Here is a 21,506-nt window from a genome sequence, read left to right on the forward strand (position 1 = left end):
AACTGCGTTTGACTGTACGTGGAATGTTTCGGTCTGCACTGATATTCGTTTTAAAGTCAGTAAGGACTGCTTCGATGAAAAAAGAAGTGTAAAGACACGGCTTCTGTCGATCCAAAAACACTACTATCACTTAATACGAAATTAAGATTTCATCGAATAATTGAAAGCTCCTTAAACACACCTGACCTAATCAAGAAACGTAAAACGTAATTGCGTAAGAAGGTAACTAAATCGTACGAAGAAAATTCTGAAATTCAAGGATCCTAGCTTCGTTGAGTGGAACCTCTTACACTTTTCGCAAATGTAAACACTTCAACGTATGTCCTATGCAGAATGTTTCAGAAATAAGTGGCCAAACTTTGGTATCGTATTCTACACTATACCACAGTTCGGCCACCTATTTCTGAATACCCTGTATATACGTGTAACGTGTGTACGTGTGTGTGATTGCGTCGTTGCGTGTAATTGTGCGATCGTGTGCGTACAGTCGCGTAAATGTGCGTGACAATGGAACGAAACGAAACTGTTGATTCAATTTAAGGGAAAAACAGTGAAGAATTCTTTCTCATGCACGGTGCGCCATTTGTCCATAGCGTTACGAATCTTGCTCGAATCGTTGCCAAAAAATGTTTGACGAATCGGAATTCGAATTTTAATTAAATATCTACGCATCAAGATGTTCACGTCTTTTTTTTTTTGCATGCTTTGACAATCTTGCACTATTCTGACCTTATCTATCGAGTTTTTATGGTGTCGCTTAAATCTCGCTTGTTTCGATCAACGGCGTTTATATGCTTTTTACACAATTTTAACGCATTTTTTATTTAGTTTTCTAACCGAAAGGAACTGACCGAAAACCGAATAGTATAATATTATACGTATCCGACAGATGTAGGAATTGTAGATTTGCACGGAAAATAGAAAATATTTTGTATGAGAGAAAAATATACTTTTTTCGTCGGTTTCTTGTGCGCGACTTGTGCGCGACTTGTGCGATCGGCGATGAACGTAACATGCTTATTCAACTAAAGTTAAAATAGTTGAATATTATTATACTACTCGTGAAAAAGGAAAATTGTATTATTAGCTTATAAATCGTTTCTTCCCAGGTAGAAAATTAAAGTGTTTGTCAAATGAACAATTTTTAAAGAAATTATTTCTTTTACCAAAAAAATTTTCAAGTTAAACTATTAACTAGGATTATTTGCTATGTTAAAAAATTGTTGTTCAGTTTAATTTTCTACCTGAACAGATAACTATATTCTTCTTTCCCTAATTTACAATAAAATCAGATGAAGGATCTCGAGATTCGAGTGTGCTTCGTGATTGGTCTTTGTGCGATTTACCGCGAAATGTATGAAAAATCTGGATTGATCATTGTGCGCCCTCTTTCAACATATCCCTTAATTCCATATTTTTGATTACGAAGGACTTAACTATTGACCCTTTGACCCACATAATTTTTTTTAAGTAAACAAGTAATATTATACAAGCTTTTGAACCTTAATAAAGTTTAAAATATGAAATTCACTCATTTGTATATAATTTTTTAGTTTCAAATATCGACGCACAAATAGATTTTTATATATGACAAATTCACCAGTTCTGACAGTTAACAAAAAGATCGATCACAGTATTCGGTATTGGTTGGTAATAGATTGTCCAACGTTAATAGACCGACTCAGTCACAATCGGTTTAAAATACAAAATGACCAATGAGTAAAGGCAATGTTAAGTCCTCTGTTGCAATTAATACAGCAATCAAATCTGATTATGATGTAGAAAAGAACGTTTCTTTATCGAGAAATTCATTTTAAGATTGGATTCAGTACTTAAAAGCAGAATAGTAAATAATTGCAATTTCAATCCAGATGTATTTAGCTCGAAGGATTGATTAGCCGAAAGCTATTCTATTCTCTATTCTCTTCCAGACATAAAATTCAAATCATAAGATGAATTTCTCTAGTAGAGAAACATTCTTGATGCTGCTGATATTAAAAGTCCCTACACGATTCTCTGCTCGCCTCAAAAGACAATTGGAAGAAGCGATTTACTAACAACACTCCACAACAGATATTATTTTTATAATATCAGTCAGTAATCTGAGAAATCTTTCTCAGGGAGAAGTTCCTAACTTCTACAATCCCTGTTCATTGAATTAGAATGACGTCCTTCATTTGCCTTTAACTTTCCCATAAAAGATTTCGCTAACACTTCTCGGTAACGATGAGAACCGTTGAAAATTTCACGTGGTCTTAATTCAATCACCATGGACAATTGAACTAATACTATTGGTGAAACTTTACAATTCAAAAGTTACAGATTATCCTTCCACAATGGTAAGAAATTTGTTGATGAAATATATAAGATTTTGCAAATCATAAGTTATTTGATCATTCCGTTCAATGAAAAATGATAGAAGAGAACCCTATAACTGATGAATTCTCGGTTCGCTAATAATATAGTAATTACTAAATTATTATGCGAGAGGATTCAGGAATTGTACAAGTGAACCTACTTACATAGCAGCACTTTAGCAGCACATAATGCATAGCGTATGATAAGGAGAAAGGTTGAAAGAGCTGGCACAAAGAGGTGTCTGATAAAAAAAGTCGAGAAGGTATCCGCAGGTGGTCGGTAGTAGTAGCGGTGGTACATAGGTGTATCTCTTTTTCTCGTTCCCGTTCTTTCAGCCGTTCTCTCCCCCTCTGTCACGCGATCTTTCTCTCGGCAACCTGACAATCTCGCAGTCTCTCATTCTCACGCGCTCCCCCGTTCTCGCAATACATGTCTGTCGTGTTTATGCATGTGAGTGTGAGTGTGTGTCGGTCGATCGGCTCCACGACGGCAATATTTATCCTAATAGAGACCGCAGCCACGGAGATTATTGGCGATAATGACGTCTGTGACTGCGTCGAACACGAATTGAATGTTGTCGGTATCAGTAGCGCAAGTCATGTGGCAGTAGATCTCCTTAGTGGTTGACTTGTTTCTCGCCTCGAATTGCGCCTGGATGTACGCGGCTGCTTCACCGTACTCTTGCGCCCCTGCGGTCAGACAGACACGTTTCCTTATTATTCATTTAACTACTATTCTATTTCCCTATCGTTACAAAGCTTTTTAAGTTTCAGGAAATAAGAAACAATCATTCTTGGCATGCGTGATTTCTTAATTTTATGCGACAAATTTTCCTAAATTTTGTTATACGCCCTTTATTCGATCAAAACATAAAAAATTAGAGAAAAAATTAGAGAAGAGAAAAAAAAAACGGGAAGAGATTACATTTGGTTGTTTTGGATTACGTTTGTTTTCTTAGTGGTTGTTTCAGGAATTTCTTTAAAAAATTGAAAGTTTAACCCTTACGAACGAGGTTGGTAACATCTGGCAGGAAGTTCTGTTTTAGATTTGCTTTCTTCGGACGGGAGAGGTTAAGGAATGTGCTGCAATATAAATTTTTTGTTTCTTCAGTGAGACAAATTGGAGGTGGGGGAGGGGGGGGGGGCGGTAAATGAATATTTTCAATTTGAATTGGTTTGCTTTGAATTTGGAAGATTTGGAAGAATCTTTTCTGTCTAATGAACGTTTTGTTTTTATAAATAAGAAAAGAAACCGATAATATTTGAATGGATAGCGTTTAAAATTGTAACTTTTTGTCTTTGAATGTTCTTTGAAAGATCACTTTTATGTTATTTCTTACATATTTCAACCTTCGCGATTACGTAAAAATGAAAAAAGAAGAAAGGAAAGCGAAGAAGAGAATCAAAATTGAAATTATTTAATTTATTTTACAATTTCAGCTTCTATTACCTAAAAATAATGTTCACACTCGTAGCGAAAATTCGGAAGACGGATGACATACGATGAACGATACGTATTTAGATCAGTGTACCTCAAACAAGAGGATGTAGCTCTCTTGTGGGGCGTGAAGGAATTCCAAGGGCAGCAACAGACTACGGACTTTTTATAACAATGAGAACTTGCCGCATTTATTTTTACACCACATGTAACATATGATCTTCACTAATAGATTACGCTATAATTTTCGAAATTATACGAATTTCTTTTTACTGAAATGCAATACGTACTGGGCGCTCTATAAATTATTCACTAGATCAATAAAGCTTAACAAGAACAATATAAAATCTTCCAACTGTAATTTTCGCAATAAATAAAAAAAAAAGTTTAATACTGATGGTGAAAGCGTGCATTCGACATGGAAATAGATTAATCTTTAATTTTTCGTTCACAAAATTCTATGGATATAAATGTGAAAAATATTTTCTTACCGGCATATTCGGGGAAGCAAATGGTGAGCGGAGACTTGCGAATTTTCTCCTCGAAAAGATCCTTTTTGTTCAAGAAGAGAATAATCGAGGTGTCAGTAAACCATTTGTTATTGCAAATTGAGTCGAACAGTTTCAAGCTTTCTTGCATTCGATTCTATAACAGATAATTAACATGCAAACATTAATAATAATTAATGACCAAAGATATATAACTATAATGTAACATGATCTTAAATGTACACAATATCATGTACGCATGAAAAATAGAGGTATAGAAAGAAATTTGTAAAATAATGTAAATAGCAAATCATTCGAGTGGATTGAAGAATGAGGGGTTAATCAATGGGGTCGTTCCACGAGAACTCGTTAATTTCCAACAATTGCAGTTTATCACGTTTTCTTCCCACGTAGGATTCACCATATGCATCTCCATAAGTAGCGTGTGCATATATATATATATATATATACACACACGATTCTGTCAATTATTAAGTGTTAAATATATTTCACCGTAAGAAGTACTTTATTCTTCAACAGCTTCAAGAAAAATATCAAATAAAGCATAACAGTTGGTGAAATACATAACAAAGACATAACAAAGTGTGAGAAAGTTTTCGGGAATGATTTGACGCCAAATGGACCCGTAACTCACAAGTTTCATTGCGTGAACTCGAGAGTTTTGATGCAGGCTAATTCACTGCAATGCAGTGCAAGTATAAAGTAAATTTTTCTTACCGTTATTATTAAGAAAATACAAAGTATACCTAGCATGAGGAAAAATGAAAAATATACGAATATTAATCGTTCTTTAGTAATTTCTTAGCGAAAAGAAGAAAATAAAACATTACAATATATCGTGGATATGTTATACTTGTATGTGTTTTAGAATTCCCTCGTTCACTTATAAAGTTCCAAAACTCTTGATATGGTAAGTGGAGATCAGTGTAGTTTAGTTTCCCTTGGCTTCTTCAATTACTCTATTGTTACGAATTTCACCGTCGCACCGTGAAATATCACCTGTCCTTTTGTGTATACGCTATGATCTCGTATCACATTAATATATAATTAAACTAGTTAAAAAAAGTGCGAATACTTACCGTCGTTTCGTCTTCGTGCAGGACTTGATCGTACTCGGACATCGCAACGCAAAATATGATCGCGGTAACATCCTCGAAGCAATGGATCCATTTCTTACGTTCGCTTCTTTGGCCGCCCACGTCGAACAATCTGTAAAGAAGCAATGGTATATCGATGAACAAGGGTTCAGAAATTCATTGGATAATTAATTAACAAATTGAAATATGTCAATCTGATTTTATTGATATTTCTATCCTCCTATTACATTTTTATAGAAAATAACATTGAAAAACAATATTACATTTATCTAAATGTAGTTCTCTTAAATTTGATTAAAAAGAGAATAATCAATGCACGTACGCACACGCACACACAATTGTGTTTAAAGACAATGGAAAAATAACACGATAATACAAATTTTCAGTGTTCTAATTGTGAAGCACAAAATAAATTGTCAGTTTTAATTATATAATATTTGTGTAAATGTAAATTATATCTCTATATAAATACATAATTATATATAAATAATGTTAGTATACTATTAAGAAAGCTAAATGCAAATGTAAATTATACACCTATGTAAATAGATATAAATAAGTGTGAAATATATCTACAAAGAAACATTTCTTAAAGTGACATTAATTGAAAGAAGGAATGCATGTGCTCAGTTTCTTAAATTGTCATCCCAATGATTCATGCTCAATCATTCATAAGTCATTGCTCTCTCCCTTTGGCCTACCCCTCTCCTGCCTCTTTACTCAATTTCTTTTTTTAACCACTGAGATCAATGTTAACAATATTCCCCGTGGCAATATGTTCCTTGATTTTTAATGTTGTTACCATGCCAGAATCTCCAAATATTTTTATCTAAAAATTATATTACTACAGTGTACCGCTATTTATAATTAATGTACGATTAAAAGGATTAAATTACTAGTAAATATGTAGATATTTCGTATCTAAAATTTGTGTACATCATGTATTACATTGCGTTAATAAGAACAAACAAAATTGTATACATTATTATGCGCATACAAGATAGGAATAATCATTCGATCGCGGAATAGAAAACAATCTCCTGTCTGTTGTCGGTACACTCTAAAATCTCCAAAAAGATAACATTTCTTTCATATCAGTGGTGTTGATAAAGTTACACCTGTATCCACCTTTGGTCGTAAGGATTTGATCAAAACGAGTCAGTCTTTTACTTTCTTGTCCTTGTTTCTTTGTATTGTATTCATTTTCGTATTAGATAATTGTATCAAGTATATCCTTCTGTTAAATTAACTATTCTTTACGATACTCTATCTAAAAGTTCATTTTCCTCCATTGTATGATTTCAATGCCATCTGGTGGCGATAAGAGAGCACTTTAATATGACATAGTTGAAAAGGAGAATAACCTGTCGGGTCCAAAGATATGTGTCCTTTAAAAATAGACGATAAGTTCATCAAGTTTCGCAAAAGATCAATAATATGGATAATGCTATGGTTAGTAATATTTCTTACGTATGCAAATTTTATGTTTAACATTTATTATGTTTAACGTGTATTATCGGAATCGTTTTTTGTGCATTTTACGCGAATAAACATCTGACCCGGGTACTTACTTGAAATTAAGATTCTTGAAAGAAAAGTGGACTTCGACTATTCCCGTTGTTTTAACACGGGTCCTTAAAATATCTTGCTCCGTAGGCTGATAATCCCTGGCCCCTAATCGGTCTAGATCATCCAGGAAACTGGAATTTCAAGGCAAAACGCAGGACCGTTAGTTATATTTTTAGAGAATTCTTCAAAATATCACAGATTAAACGATCTAGAGAACCATTTTCTTAATTGTATACGCATATTTAAAGAGAAATAAAAGGAAATAAGAAAAAGTGTTGGAAATTATTCTGAAAAAGTATTTTATCATTTTTTCTTACTATATTTTTGGTTAACTTTTCATTCCTAAAAGATTTAAGATATTTATATAATCTACTTTAAATGACACTTTCACACACTGGTGTAAAGTGTTTCCAGAGACTTCTAGATGACATTCCCCTCGTTCTAAATTCAGGTCGTAACCGAGATCGTGTTCGATCGATTTTCCCACTTCTTGTGATTTAGCATTCATTGCCAAAGTTGGATGCACTTGTAGCCAGGCACAAGCACTTTCATCTTATCGCGCTGCATGGTTTTTATATTGGTTTTCGTGGCTCGCGCGTACAGATATCGGCCAGGCTGATCGATATCGGGTGTCCAGAAAAAATGGCACGCTATTAATATAAAATAGCAAAACGTTACCATGCGTTGTTCGATAATTCCTTGTCATTTTGTTCTGCTTATGTTACCGTGTCGATTAATTACTATAAAATGTGGATATTTAGTGTCAGTAGATTAAGAATATTGAAAGTATATTAATAATGATATCACAAATGGATATTAATATCTAATATTTGAAATGTTAAATGTTTTATCACAAAATATTTAATATATTTGAATGTCGAGTAATAATTAAGTTGACAAATATATCTGTATATATCTGTAGTATATAATAATGATAGAATAATATAAAGAATAAAAGGCAATTATACAGCATTAGAGTCCATCGTTATCTATAAGATATCCGATATATGGTAATAATAATCACAATAGATCCGCAATCGCAACCATCGTAAGTAAGTAAGTAAGTATGTACAATATGTATGCAATGCGCTAGTTGAGGTTAGATTTACACGCGTGGATCGTCTTTCGTTGTCAATAACTCGAAACGCTGATAACCAATAACCGAGAAAGAAACAGCTTACATTTCTAAGAAATCTCATATTTACACTTGCAGGCATCCTGTATACGTGAGTTGTAACGTGACTTTATCACCAGTTGCTTTTCGAAAACATCGTAGATCACCCGCGTTTCGGTTACTAGCGTTTACAACCATAAGGCATAAGGTATAGTAGTTAAAATATATGGGGTGATCGAATACATTTAGCGCTCTCATACTTATATTGAAATCTTTATATCGAACGATATATGTATAGAAAAGTCAAAAATGTCAAGAGATATAAAACAATCGCTTCAAAACATATGATACAAACAATAAAAAGTATAACGATTACTTTATAACATTCGTTTTTTAATTTAATTATTATTGTTAAAAGCAGTCGTACGACAAGACTTTATGCTTGATAATCATTATTGTTAAGGAAAATTCTAAAATATAATAAAACTCTAAAAAAAATGTTCTCCCAAAACAGGGTACTGGTAGATTAACAAGAACAAAATAAAAAAGTTGGCAGTTTCATGAAATCTCCCTCCCGGGAGACCTATCAGAATTTTCGTGTCCTTGCACCCGATTTTCTCGCTTTATCCTAACCCCATTTTTTCCTCGTCTTGCTTGCTAATTATTAAGTGTCCAATTATTACGAATTTCCCAACAACGAGTGATGTTTTGTCCCTATTGTTGTACGTTCCACCCCGTTGTGCTTCAACATTCTTGCGTATCGTTATACACACATATTTCCTTGTGTCTCTCTTTTACTCTCTCTCTCTCTCTCTCTCTCTCTCTCTCTCTCAGATCGTACAGAGAACAGAAAGAGAAGCAGCGGTATTAGAATGAAAAGAGAAACAACTGGGGTTGGGGGGTGAAAACGAAGGAACATAGTAAGGCAGAAAAGAAAGAGTGGTGGGGATGGTGTCGGCGGCCATTTTAGGCCACGTGACACGGGCGTGGCGTGACGTCATTGACGATCAATACGCCGCTGAACCTAAATAAGAGAGAAAGAAAAAGGGGAAAAAAGACGAAAGAGAATGCTCGGATCCCTCCAGTTGCACTATTTTTTTTTCTATTTTTTATTGCCTACATTGCCTGGCGAAATTAGGTTCGTCTCGAGTGCTGTGTCCACCGGTGGTTTACGATAGGTAAAACTTGAATTAAGCTTTTAGGTTAGATCTACTTACGTTTCAGAACGTTCGGACTTTTGGAGCAATTTGGAGTTTTATTTCTCTCTCTCTCTCTCTCTCTTTCTCTCTCTTCGATTCGAGTACAATCGTCTGGATTGAAATTAATGTTACATATAGGGACATTTCTGGAGATTCAAAAGAAAGATTACGCGTACCAGGGTATTGACAATTTGTTTTGGAAAAATTTACTTTCCTGAGAGAATATGATTTGGGATATTGTAAACTATGCAGATTTGTTTGTATAGACTTTTTCTCTCTATATTTAGGGGCACGTAGTTTTGTTAATGTATTGATAGTGCGAATTTAGAAAATTTTTATATTTTCAATATCGAGGATCTTATGATGTACTGTTCACAGAACCTTATTTATGAAAAATGGCGCAATATAAATAATAAAAATATTCCAAGAGGATTTTAAGCTTTTTTTTTTTTATAATAAAAAAAGAAAAGAGAAGATATTAAAAAATTTCATTTTACATGCTTTACTGTTTTTTCCAAGCAATTATTTCGTTTTAAGTTATAAGTCAAGTAAATAGTAAATTTAGTCCCACCCGATATGTAGTTGTAGTTATGTCTGAATCTATCTACTTCGTATCTTGTAAAATCTAAATTCAAATTTCAAACTGAGATTAACACGTCAAATTATCAGATAATAATTTTCTTCTAACCTTAGAAAACGTTATAATCTCTCTTATTTGTTATTTTATTTATTTTATTTAAAACAATTTTTATCTTTTCATTTTTATGTAACGTAATTTAATATTTCTAATGAATGTTGATAACTAACAGAGGAAAATAGTACTTTTATGTCTATATGCATTAGAAAACATACGAAAATATCCGCAGAGGAGTAATGCAATAAATCGTGACCCTTCTGTTCGATGCTTGTTGCTACGCACACTATAATCAGGACACAACAGGTTGCTAACAGAGACTGGTCATTAAACAATTTGCCATATGACGTCATAGTACCTACCTCGTTCAATCGCGAAAATCTAATGAATAATTTCTATCATTACTTACGCGCCGACTTTAATAATTAACTAATAACTAACTAACATAAACTGAATTAGTTATACATTAATCACAAGTTTTTACCAATTTGTTGATAAAAAGACAATATTTTAAATGCATAGAGACACGTATTTTGCGACGGATAATGTTACTACCATCAAGATTACTATCTCCGAGGATGTGTCATGCTTTCTAGATGGATTAGATGTAACCTAATCGCCATCTATTGTCTTCATCACGGAATCATTGCCATTGTGCTTGCGTATTCTATGTGCTGGCAGTTCAATATTCAACTGGATATAATATTTTTTTGTGACGTGTCACATCAGCTTTTAGAATTAAAATATTATTATGCACACAGGTTTGGTAAATTTACTTAAGTTTGAAAATAAATCTGCATAATACAGGATATTTGGGTTTTATGTTTAATATAGGCGGAAAAATACAAATCTTTTTGAAAATTTTGAGAATTATTTTCTACGAAAACTGATAATCGTGCAAATATTCGTATAAGAAAATAGCAAAATAAAGCAAGGTATTCTATTTTGACACGTTTTTTCTAGAACGCAGAGAGAGTATTTCAAAGGACGAATTTAAATCTTTTTGAATTTCGATTTTACGAACTAAAACATTAAATTTGTAATAGTGTAAATTGATTGGAAATGTTTCATTCTCTGCGTTTTCCAATTTCTCGATTTTAATATTCTTTACGGTTAATTATTGGTTTTCTTCGAATTAGAAGTTATCGTTTCCTGAATAAATAGTACGAGTGTAATGTATACTGAAACGATAGAATTACAAATGACGTTAAATTACTGATCTCCGGCCAAACAGTAATTAATTTCTTAGTGGCTGGCAGGTCTCGCTGTTGAATATGAATGGAGCCGTGAAAGCTTCAGTTTCTATTAGATTTGGATCTACTCCAAATTAGGCGTTAGAGGTACCAAGGACTTTGGCAGATTCTCCCTGGGTTATGTTTATTTGTAAATATTCTCCCTATAATAAAACCGTGTCGATGGTCGAGTCAAGAAACTATAGAAAATCGAATATATAGAAATATAATAACGTAAGATTCAGAAACGTGTCAACGCTTGTGAATTTTTTCGGAATTAATATTTTGCTTCCTCTTCTTCTTATTCTATGTTTTTTCTACTATTATCAATTTTATAATTTCATCTTTCGTCTTCTTCTATCTAATAATTGAACTTTTTTTTTTTTTTTGTCAGTAGAAACGGTATTGAGATCTTAGAGACGAGGATGACGGATCGATTTCTTTGAAAGTTCAATGAAACATTACTGATGTTACTGATGAATTACCTTCGAGCTAGGGCTGTTTCTCCAAGATTTTGCGAACTCTAGATTTTATCTAGAAAAGTTATAGATTGGTAAATAGTGGATGTGACAAATTTACTCACTATTTCGCCGAGTCGTTGAGTTGATACTCGTTGCTCCTGCCAAAGCATTCCTGGACCCCGCTGTCGGCCCAAAGTCTATTCATCGCAGCCAAAAGCTCCTCGCTGAATGGTTCCGTGTCCTCCATTCTTTGGATCACGTCGAACACCATTTTCGCGTCCGGCTGATAAGCAATTTTCAAGTTAACTCGATTTACAGAATACATATATAGCGGTTATTGTAAAATAAACATCGATAACAGCATATTTTTCCAATATTAAAACAATATTTTGTATTTTTCTTTTGTTTAACCGATGTTTGCTTGTTAACGCTACAAAGATCGCGTGGATTAATTTCGATCTATCAAAGAAATTATCAAAGAAATTATCAAAGGAATTAAAATCAGTTGAATTTGTGCCAGAAACATGTACGAAGAAGTTGGTCGATTTACTCATATGGAAAAGAAAAAGGGAAAGAAAATACGGAATAAAAATTTGCCGATCTTATACGACTTAATTAAAAAGCGCAAGTACTATCCAAATTAGGTTAAAATGGTGAAGTGGATGTGCACTCTAGGCTCTTTTCGAATGTGCCCTTGCCAAATGCTTCAACAAGTGAACACTACTTAAACACTTAAGATGTAGCAAGACGAGCAAGTGGAGGTGTATACGACGTACATAAATCTCGTTATACGTGTGCCAGTATTTATTATGCTCTTCCCTTCAACGATTTTAGAACCGCGAAACATACGTTTCTCTATTGTGTTTTGTTCCCTTTCTTTCTTCCTTTCTTTATACCTGAAGTGTATTATTTAATTATAACGTTGTCTATATATTTCTCATCTAACGAGAAATACCTATTATATACGTTCGTGCTTCGTATTATATAAAAAGAACTTTTCGAAATAACGATTATACCAGAGATTATAAAAGATTATAAGAGAGAAGGTGTTACCGTTGATACGAGTTTCGACAATGTAATTTAATAGATAGAAAAGCGGAGAGGGTGGAAGAGATCGTAATAGAATAAATTTGAAAGAAATGATTTGGTTTGACGTGTAAAAAGAAAAGAAAAGAGTCTGTATCGTCACACGTGATCAAACTTTAGCAATATTTAACGAGTACGAGGAGAGCTTCGGCAGCATGTTCATATCTAACGAGAGAAAAGCATTTTGATTTATTAAAACCACTGGAAGAAAACACTGGTTCGCAATGATACTTGAAGCGCATCGTGATAACTACGGAACGAATCTGACCAAAGCCGTTCCAAGAAATTTACCAGAAATACTACAAAAGCTTGCATAAAGCTTAAGTATAAAGCGAAAGTATAAAAATGGTACGAAATGGTATTGGGCGGCGGGCGGGGCGCGAAGGGAGGGAACAATCAGCTCATATTGCCTAATAAGAAAAATATTATTAATAAACAAAAAAAGGGGAAGCCTACCGAAGAGAGATCAGATTGAGAAACACTGGGTTCGAGGAGCCGGATCAATCGGCACTCGAGGCAACCCATGCCGTGCTCGTTGTTTTCGAGGCAGGGGCTCGTTTATTGGCTCTAAGGTAAACGACGCAGCCGCGATGCTGCACGATCGGTAAATATGCCGAGGAGGGTGCTTCAGAACCAGGCTCGAGATGCGCATCGATCGTTTAAGTGCTCGGGCTATCGATAATTTTTGACTTCCCGGCAGACCGCTAACCTTTACCCTTTAATTTCTACCGCTTCCGCCGCCTACTTCCGCCTTTCGCTTTTCCTAACGGAACTCCGTCTATTTCGTAACTTTGCAGATTTTTGCCTTTTCTTATCTACTTCTATTTCAGAAGAAATTACGAAGCTTATCCATTAATCCTTGATTCGGTTTTTATTTAATCCTGTATATATATATGTCTATATATGTACATATATACTGCAAATCTTCCTCTTCCCAATTATGTCACTCGTCTAACGAACCGATCGCCTTAACTCAATTTTTCATGTCTCCTTTCGAAAGAGTATTTGCTGGAGACACGAGTCTGCGAGTTGTGTGCTGCTTCGGCCCTGCTTCTAGAATCTTTCGATCTTGTTTTCATTTCAACGAAAACAAGGTGTTTTAATGTTGGAAAAAAAAAATCTTGACAATGACGGGTGTCGGTAACCATTGCTTTATAGTTAGCTGACGCTTAAGAAATTGTCTAAGAGTACTATTCGGTCGAGAACGATCCAGAGAATACAGCAGAGAGATAAAGAGAACCCGATCACCGTAAGTATCGGTTCAACTTACCTCCCGTTCATTGGTCGAAAAGTTGATGTCCAAATTCGGCATCGCTCTGAGAATAGCGACTAGAGATTGTATCGTGTTGCTGTATACCACGGGCCTGTACTGCTTGAAGTCTTCCGGTGTAAATCCGCTTTCATGGATAATTCTGGGAAAATAAATGACGGACATCTTGTTAAGGCCAATTCGGCATAAGTCATCCATATATTCATGGTGACAGGCAATTAATTTTATTCGGATTTCTACGATAATATAGATAGTTTAGAGAAAAAATTATTATCAAGTTGTATTCTACGTATTATTTATTTTTAGATTTCTCTACTGAAACTGTTATATCGAAACGTTGTTCATTTTAGTTCATTTTAGTAAACTCTACTTAGTAAAGGTAGTTGAAAGTCGAAGCTAACTTCATTCCTACGTTAGAATTTCATAATAATTATTTCTCCTTGAACACTTTTAGGCATTTTTGTATTAGTAAGTCGCCGGTAAATTAGTAATCCAGAAACGTTCTCCGCAGTTGAACACGCATGCCTTTGTTCATGGGACACCATGAATGGGTCCATTGACTGCAAAACAAGATTTCAAACACGTTCTACCAGTCGCTGGTCTTTCAACGCTGAAATGACGGATTTTTCGAGGTGAACAACCGATTTGTTATAGCGTTAATGAAACTCTTTTTATTCTGCAGAAGATTCGATATAATAATTTACACACATATTTTGTATGTATGTGTATGTACAAGTATGCGTGTACAAAAAGTTAACGCAACTCGATTTACATGTGATTTTGTAATTAAAGTACGACGGAGGGACCCAAACGAACCAATGATCGTCAAGTTTTACGCGTAAACGAAATTTTAAATCTCCATTTAGATTGCAGTTTTTTTAATTTCGTTCGTAAAGATACGAGTTTGCATAAACATTTGCATTAAAAAATTTGTTAGCTGCTTACTTCATTTGTTTGACGATGGTACTTTTCCCAGATTCTCCGGCACCTGAAAATTGAAAAGAATAACGTAAGCACGAAACGTATAATGAATAACGTAGAATCGGTAAGAAACGCAGAAAAATATAATTGGCTAACGTCACTGGATAGTAGATGATTCATAGGTCGTTTCATTTCATTTCATTCGTTTAATCTTTATTTATTATATTAGTAGATCTTTGTCGATGAAAGTTGTCAGTTTCGTTCGATTGGAAATAATAATAAGAAACAACGAAACCGAAATTTCTACCGAGGCAACATAAGAGTCGATTTATCTATCCCTGTGTAATACTGTAAAACTGTGGAGACGAAAATGAAAAAGAAACTGTTGAAAAAATAAAAAATCAAAGAACACGATTTGTAGGAAAAACGAGTAGCCCGATATCTCAAAATGAGATGGTAGGATAAGGTTTAAAGAATTGGCCATAATTTCCTATTAAATTTTCAGGCTTATCTCATTTTGCCCACAAGTGTCATAATATTTATGTACAGGGAAAGAAGTGCGCACGGGCGGAAGCTGCGGCCCGGAAATGACGTGGCACACTGTGGCAGCGGAACTTGTTTTCCTGCTTATGGGTGGCGAGTCTCTCCCCCTCTTTTAAAAAGCTCTTTCATCTGGAACCCGTTCAGTCTACTACGTACGCTACTTCTGTCGATCGTCTGGAACCGGTCGGATTCTACTTTGCTCGAATCTGGCACACAGCGAAACGACATGTCTCAACATCGTAAACGACTCTGACGACATCTTCGGGATGTCGAAGCTTAACTATCGTGAATTTATCAACTTTCGAATTCTTGTTCTGTTCTCAGAATTAGGATACAGGTATTTATGCAAATTCACGTTTCTATAAATATGATTTCCAAAAAAGAAAAAAGTGGAATCCAACTAGAGAATTGTTTGATCCACTACGTTATATCGATAACGTAACGATACCAAATTAGAGGAGGAATTTCTGCTTTTTAATCAAAATTTCCAACTATTATATGAAAAAAGAATCCCTAAAAATCGTACTTTTGACGATAAAACCAATTGCGTCATCAAATTGATGCCACGAACTCATCAAGCTGATTCACTCAAGCCCGGTTATACTCGAAACTATCACTGTGTCACACTTGTCATAACGCGTATGTACTACTCAAACTAATTAAACGATCGTTTACTCAAATGGTTTTATTCTCACACGAGAACTCTCACATTCGTTAAGCCTTCGAACGGTTAGCATCTTTTACGAGGGTGACTTGATAAAGCAGCGAGAAAGCTAAGAAACGAGAGATGAAAGTTGTATGAGAAAAGAATAACTTGTAAAAGAAAATTTAGGTGAAATTATTCGGATACATATCATACACACACACACACGCTCGCGCGCGCGCGCATCCTGAGCGATACTTAATAAATTGAGAAAACGCAATTATCGTAAACGGCGCCATTATTTATACCCTATCGCTTTTATCGCTATTCCGGTTAATATTACCGATATCCTCGTTTTGCTTTCACTCTATTTGTTGTTACGTATGTTATCACGAACGATACGAATTTTACGATTCTAGGCAACACCGTGATCGACGCACAGTGTAATACGAACGCCAATAAATTATCGTTCGTGTGCTACAGTCATTGGAAACAATGATCGTACGTACTGTCGTTCGTATTCCTCACGACGATAGAGACACGTATTTAACAAACTGAAAACTTATTTTCCAATTTACAATTCGTAATACTACGAAAATTATCTGCACGTATCCTTATTCTCCGATAACGCTTCTCTTTTTTCACTTTAGCGATGTTCCAAATGTTTCTAAATACGTGAGTTATATTTTTCTGAATATATGCACACACACATATGCACACGTATATATATAAAAGCCACAATTAGACTATGGACTTTCAGGCAAATTTGTATTTTTGAAAATTTAATTACAAGCTTCTGTTAAAATGGAAAAGAATTTCGTTATAGAAGAGGAACGTTGAAAGATTTTTAGTGGCAATAATTTTTTGCGATAAGAATCAAAGTAGATAATTGAACAACTTCTCAGATTTAAGTATTATACCAGTCTCGTTCAAATGTACGAAGAAAGATTTTGGAATACAATACGCTAAAAATACAGAGAATCGGTCTATACAAATCTAATTTTACATCGCTAAAAGCTAGGTAGTTAATTCGGCAATTGACTTATTTCTAGATCCGATCGAGTCTTTGCGATCACGATTTTAATCGTCATTTTCATTTCATTCTTCTTTTTAATACGACATTTGAGCGATAAAGAGCTTGGAGATATAACAGATTTATTAAACCTGCTCCATCAAGCTACTTTTTATAGTAAATGTTATACTCGTTACTCCGTTATTTTCGAAATTCCTGATAATCCATATTTCCTATATAGAGTTTTTTATTATTTCTTAATTTCTTAATTTCGATATAAATTTCATTCAAACGCTAAACACAACTTATTTAACTTAACTAAATGGCCAATCTTCGTTACTTCGTGTTGTAGATGTATCGATATCTAATAGTAATATTCCTTTTAGTTGCAATAGCTATATTTATGTAGCAAATATAAAATGTAAATGTAATAAAAGTATTTTATAGTAATAACCAATAATCGAAGTAATCGAAGTAACCAAACGAGTTAACGCGAGTTAACGCGCAGATGTTGAAGCATCGGGTGAGGATCGATTTACGAAAATTCTCACAATTCGATCGATCGAGGCAGAAACAAAGAATTCCTGATTTTCTGCTTGGTATTCAAACACGAGATTATCCGAGGGAAATCTGGGTCCTGTTTATTGGTGTTACCAATGACGTCATTCCTTTTGCTTGCGTCTTCCACGAGTATTTTCATCCCATTTATGCTGCAGGAAACGCACACGGTCGCTCTCTCTACTCCCAGTCTCTCTACTCCGTGTACATATATCATTCGCTGATTCGAACGCGAGTTTAATTTCTGTCTGTCGATTAATAACACGCGTGAAACAACCGGAAAGCCGGCACTTTTTTCTCCCAAATTCATTTCTTTCTTCTCATTTCTCTCTCTCTCTCTCTCTCTCTCTCTCTCTCGTGATCATTATTTTCTCACTATCTTGGTTTACGTTTAAGTTGACGCTTTCATTTTTTATCAAAATAGACGAAATTCCATTTCTTAGGCAATTAATATCTCGACTAATCGATAATACCGCGAATAAGATAATTTATAGAATAGCCAATTAATTTTAACAACTCTTGCGAAGAAAGAGACATAAATAAAAATCTTACATTTCAAGGAATTAATTCTTTCGTAAATGAATAACGCCGAACGCGAAACGATCGTAGAGTATAAATTAACGTTGGCGATTTCTCCGATTTTCACAAAGCATTTGTCACTTTTCGCAGAGAAAAGTATACAAATAAACAAATAGAAATTAGATAAAAGCCCTATTTTCCAGGAAATGAATTCCTCGTTGGCGCGAAAGTAACGCGATTGTATCGGAATCAGGCATTTTGCAAGAGCACGTCCGCGATAATAATTGCACACCAATTATCATCTGGTTCATTAATTTCGAGTCACGTTATCCAGACCAGTCGTTAAAAACAAACGACAAAGCCGGGCAGAAACTGAATTTACGAGAACAGCCAACCAATTAACGGAGATACTCGAATCGCAGGGCTCTCTGCTGAAATTCCTTCGAATCGAACGAAATTTCTCGCGACACTCGCGGATCAAGTAATCGATTAATTATATCGTTCAGCGTTTCCTATTCGACGTATTAATATAATATAAATTAGTAATATAAATTAAGAAGATGAAGGTTTTTAAAGATATGCTTGGATACTATTTAAGAAAATTATTAAGCTATTATACGAAGATCGTACAAAATGTTCAGATTAAAGAAGCTTTGGCAAATCTATTCAATTTTATAGCGTTTGAAACTTGTATATTTAACGTTCGAATAGACACGTTGCCCCCATTAAAAATACGTAATTACATTTAACAAAGATTTTGTTTAATCCGGGCCCAGAACAAGTAATCCGGAGACGAATTCGCTCAATTTTATTAATTGGGACAATTGTTTGAACGCGTTTAACGCATAAATGCTACAACGAATCTAACCACGTGCCAAATATAACTTTTCGTAGCAATTGTCAGTTACGTTTGCATCTTTTGATCACACGCTCGCTCGGTTAAGAAAAACGCAGTTCGTGAAAAAGACTAAATTTATTATGTTTCTTAACGGTTCTTAACGTAATTAGAAAGGTGTTCTTTAAACAGCTACGAATGGCCAGTCGGTGATCACATAACGAACACCTGTCTCTTTAGTGGATTTATATTCGTTATTTATACCGTGATTAATTTAGGCTCGGTATAATTTAATTTAAACATCGAGTCTCGACACCCTACTTATACATGCATTTAACTTTTCTTTATTTATAATGTACAGAGCCCTATACTAATTCTGATTACTTTAGATATTTTACAAGCACAAATTTTGTCATTCGATTGTCCGAAATATTGGATCGTCGGGTCTTTCTGCAATTACTCGGCCAATCGGGATTCTACTGTACTTATTAAATATCAAAATGTTCGAACCTACTCGCGATGTATGGATACGGGGCGTATCCAGAAAGTAAGTTTCAGTTGGCTATTAAAGAAAAGCAGAAATTTATTTCCCTTCCCTCTGTTTCTTTTACCCTTGCTGGGACTAACAGGGCACCGATTTTTCTACCCGCGCTTCATAGAGAACGATGGCGCTTGAACGTGCAGCCAGGACTCCGGTTAAGGTGGTAGCCAACGGGTGCATATCTGTGGAAATTTCAACCGGTGTGATGCAACTCTGATACTTTCCATTCGTGTTTCACAAATTTTACGGTTCCTGCCCCACGAAATTGTGTCTGAAAACGTGTGAAGTTGCTCGAGTTACGTCGACGCCGGGTGTCACTTTAGGCGACACCGCTCTATGAAGCGGCGATACGTAGTGCAAATCGGAAAGTCCGTCCAAACCTGAAAGGGGGGGGGGGGGCTAGGTATGGTAAATAAATAAATAACAATACGAAGCGAGGATAGAGATACAGGTGTCCCGTTATGACAAACGTTATCTACAATGATGAAAACTTTTATCACTTTTTAAGTAGTAGTTTAAGGTTTTGGAAACAAATTTCTGCTTTTCTGTAATAGCCGATTAGAATTCGGGAACCGTCCCGAATACGCCTCGTATAATGTACATATACTCGAGACCATTACCATCCATCGTCTTACCTCGAGTTCCTCTATCTATATCATTGCTACCTAAAAATATAAATGCCGTCTGTACATATGTAAACAAACTCACCAAGCAGTAGCAGCTTGATATCCTTAGCAGCCTGGATACCATCCTCCTTCAGATTCTTCTCGATCTGCTTGCTACGGGCCAGTGCGGCCCGCTCTTCAGCGGACATGGCGCAGCCCATCTTGCCACAGGTTGCCTTCACAAACGCCACCACCAAGCCTCTACCTTTCCCTCGGCGGCTAGGAAACCGTTACTCTACCCTCTTCGTGGCCACCACCACCACCACCACCGCCCAACCAGCACGGCTCGCGACTCACGTCGCAGGAGTCGTAGCTTCTTCCACGGTCGCCTCCACCCTCCGCCGCCGCCACCACCTCCTGCGCGTCACCACCGCCGCCACCCTCGGACACCAACACCCCGACGACGTCGTCTTCGTCTTCTTCGTCACGTTTACTCTCCCTCTCTCACTCACTCACTTGCTCACTCTCTTTCTCTCTCTCTCTCTCTCTCTCTCTCTATCTATCTATCTATCTATCTATCTATCTATCTATCTATCTATCTATCTATCTATCTATCTATCTATCTATCTGTCTATCTATCTATCTATCTATCTCGCCTCTTCCACACTAGCTGATGCTCCGCGACGCTCGCCGCCTCCTGCTGACGGAGCCCGCCACCCTGGGACGAGGTTACGCTCTCGCGAGATCTAGCTCTGTAACAACGAGAATTCAAAGTTTCATTTATATTTTTGTACTCTGTGTTATATTAAATTGTAAAAGAGAAAAGTTAAAGTACGATGTAATAGCGTTTGCTGGTGATACAAGTTTGTTAGCTTGGAAAATATCAATTTTTGTGTAGAAGACAGTTTAATCCTCTCGCGAGCACTAGCTTTCTAACAATGGAAATTTGCAGTTTTATTTATATATATATTCTTTTTCACTTCAGTTTATTTCTCTTCTCTAAATAGGAAAATTGAACTATAATACGATAGTCAGTGTTCGATTACACCGTGTTTACCGTAAGATTTATCTTAAAGAATAAGAAAATTTTCTTCTATTGCGATTAAACTTATATTTATAATCGTATTATAAACTCGAATGAATCAAGTTTTCGTGGACATTTAATTTTCCCATTTTGTTTGCTTCGGCTTACTACCATGTATCTCTTGTTATCAAACGAGGAAGCTTCTGGTTCGCGACTCTACACTCCACTAATAAAACAGTTACGCTTGATACCACGTATTTTTAAGAGCATTGAAAGCGCAGATAACCCTCTATTATTGTAGCTTTATATTTTTTGCTCGTACGAATATCTTGCTATTTG

At 35.4% G+C, this 21,506-nt stretch overlaps 1 protein-coding gene and 1 long non-coding RNA gene across 2 annotated transcripts; one reads left to right on the top strand and one right to left on the bottom strand.

The window, feature by feature from the left end:
• Positions 1 to 437: 437 nt before the first annotated feature.
• Positions 438 to 15,276, top strand: LOC117237635. The gene is made up of 3 exons (XR_004494040.1): positions 438 to 525; positions 11,547 to 11,551; positions 15,267 to 15,276. It is a non-coding gene; the product is annotated as an uncharacterized LOC117237635 (long non-coding RNA).
• LOC117237634 (guanine nucleotide-binding protein G(o) subunit alpha) lies at positions 2,685 to 20,661 on the bottom strand. Its single transcript, XM_033501794.1, has 8 exons — positions 20,247 to 20,661; positions 14,912 to 14,954; positions 13,967 to 14,108; positions 11,733 to 11,893; positions 6,973 to 7,101; positions 5,384 to 5,513; positions 4,287 to 4,440; positions 2,685 to 3,047 (listed from the first exon to the last, which is right to left on the bottom strand). Exons 1-8 carry the CDS (start codon positions 20,362 to 20,364, stop codon positions 2,860 to 2,862), a joined length of 1,065 nt encoding a protein of 354 aa, XP_033357685.1. The 5' UTR covers positions 20,365 to 20,661; the 3' UTR covers positions 2,685 to 2,859.
• Positions 20,662 to 21,506: the final 845 nt, after the last annotated feature.

The sequence above is a fragment of the Bombus vosnesenskii genome, unplaced genomic scaffold (genome assembly GCF_011952255.1).
Source record: "Bombus vosnesenskii isolate JDL3184/JDL3185 unplaced genomic scaffold, Bvos_JDL3184-5_v1.1 scf7180000013395, whole genome shotgun sequence".
Classification (NCBI taxonomy): Eukaryota; Metazoa; Arthropoda; class Insecta; order Hymenoptera; family Apidae; genus Bombus; species Bombus vosnesenskii.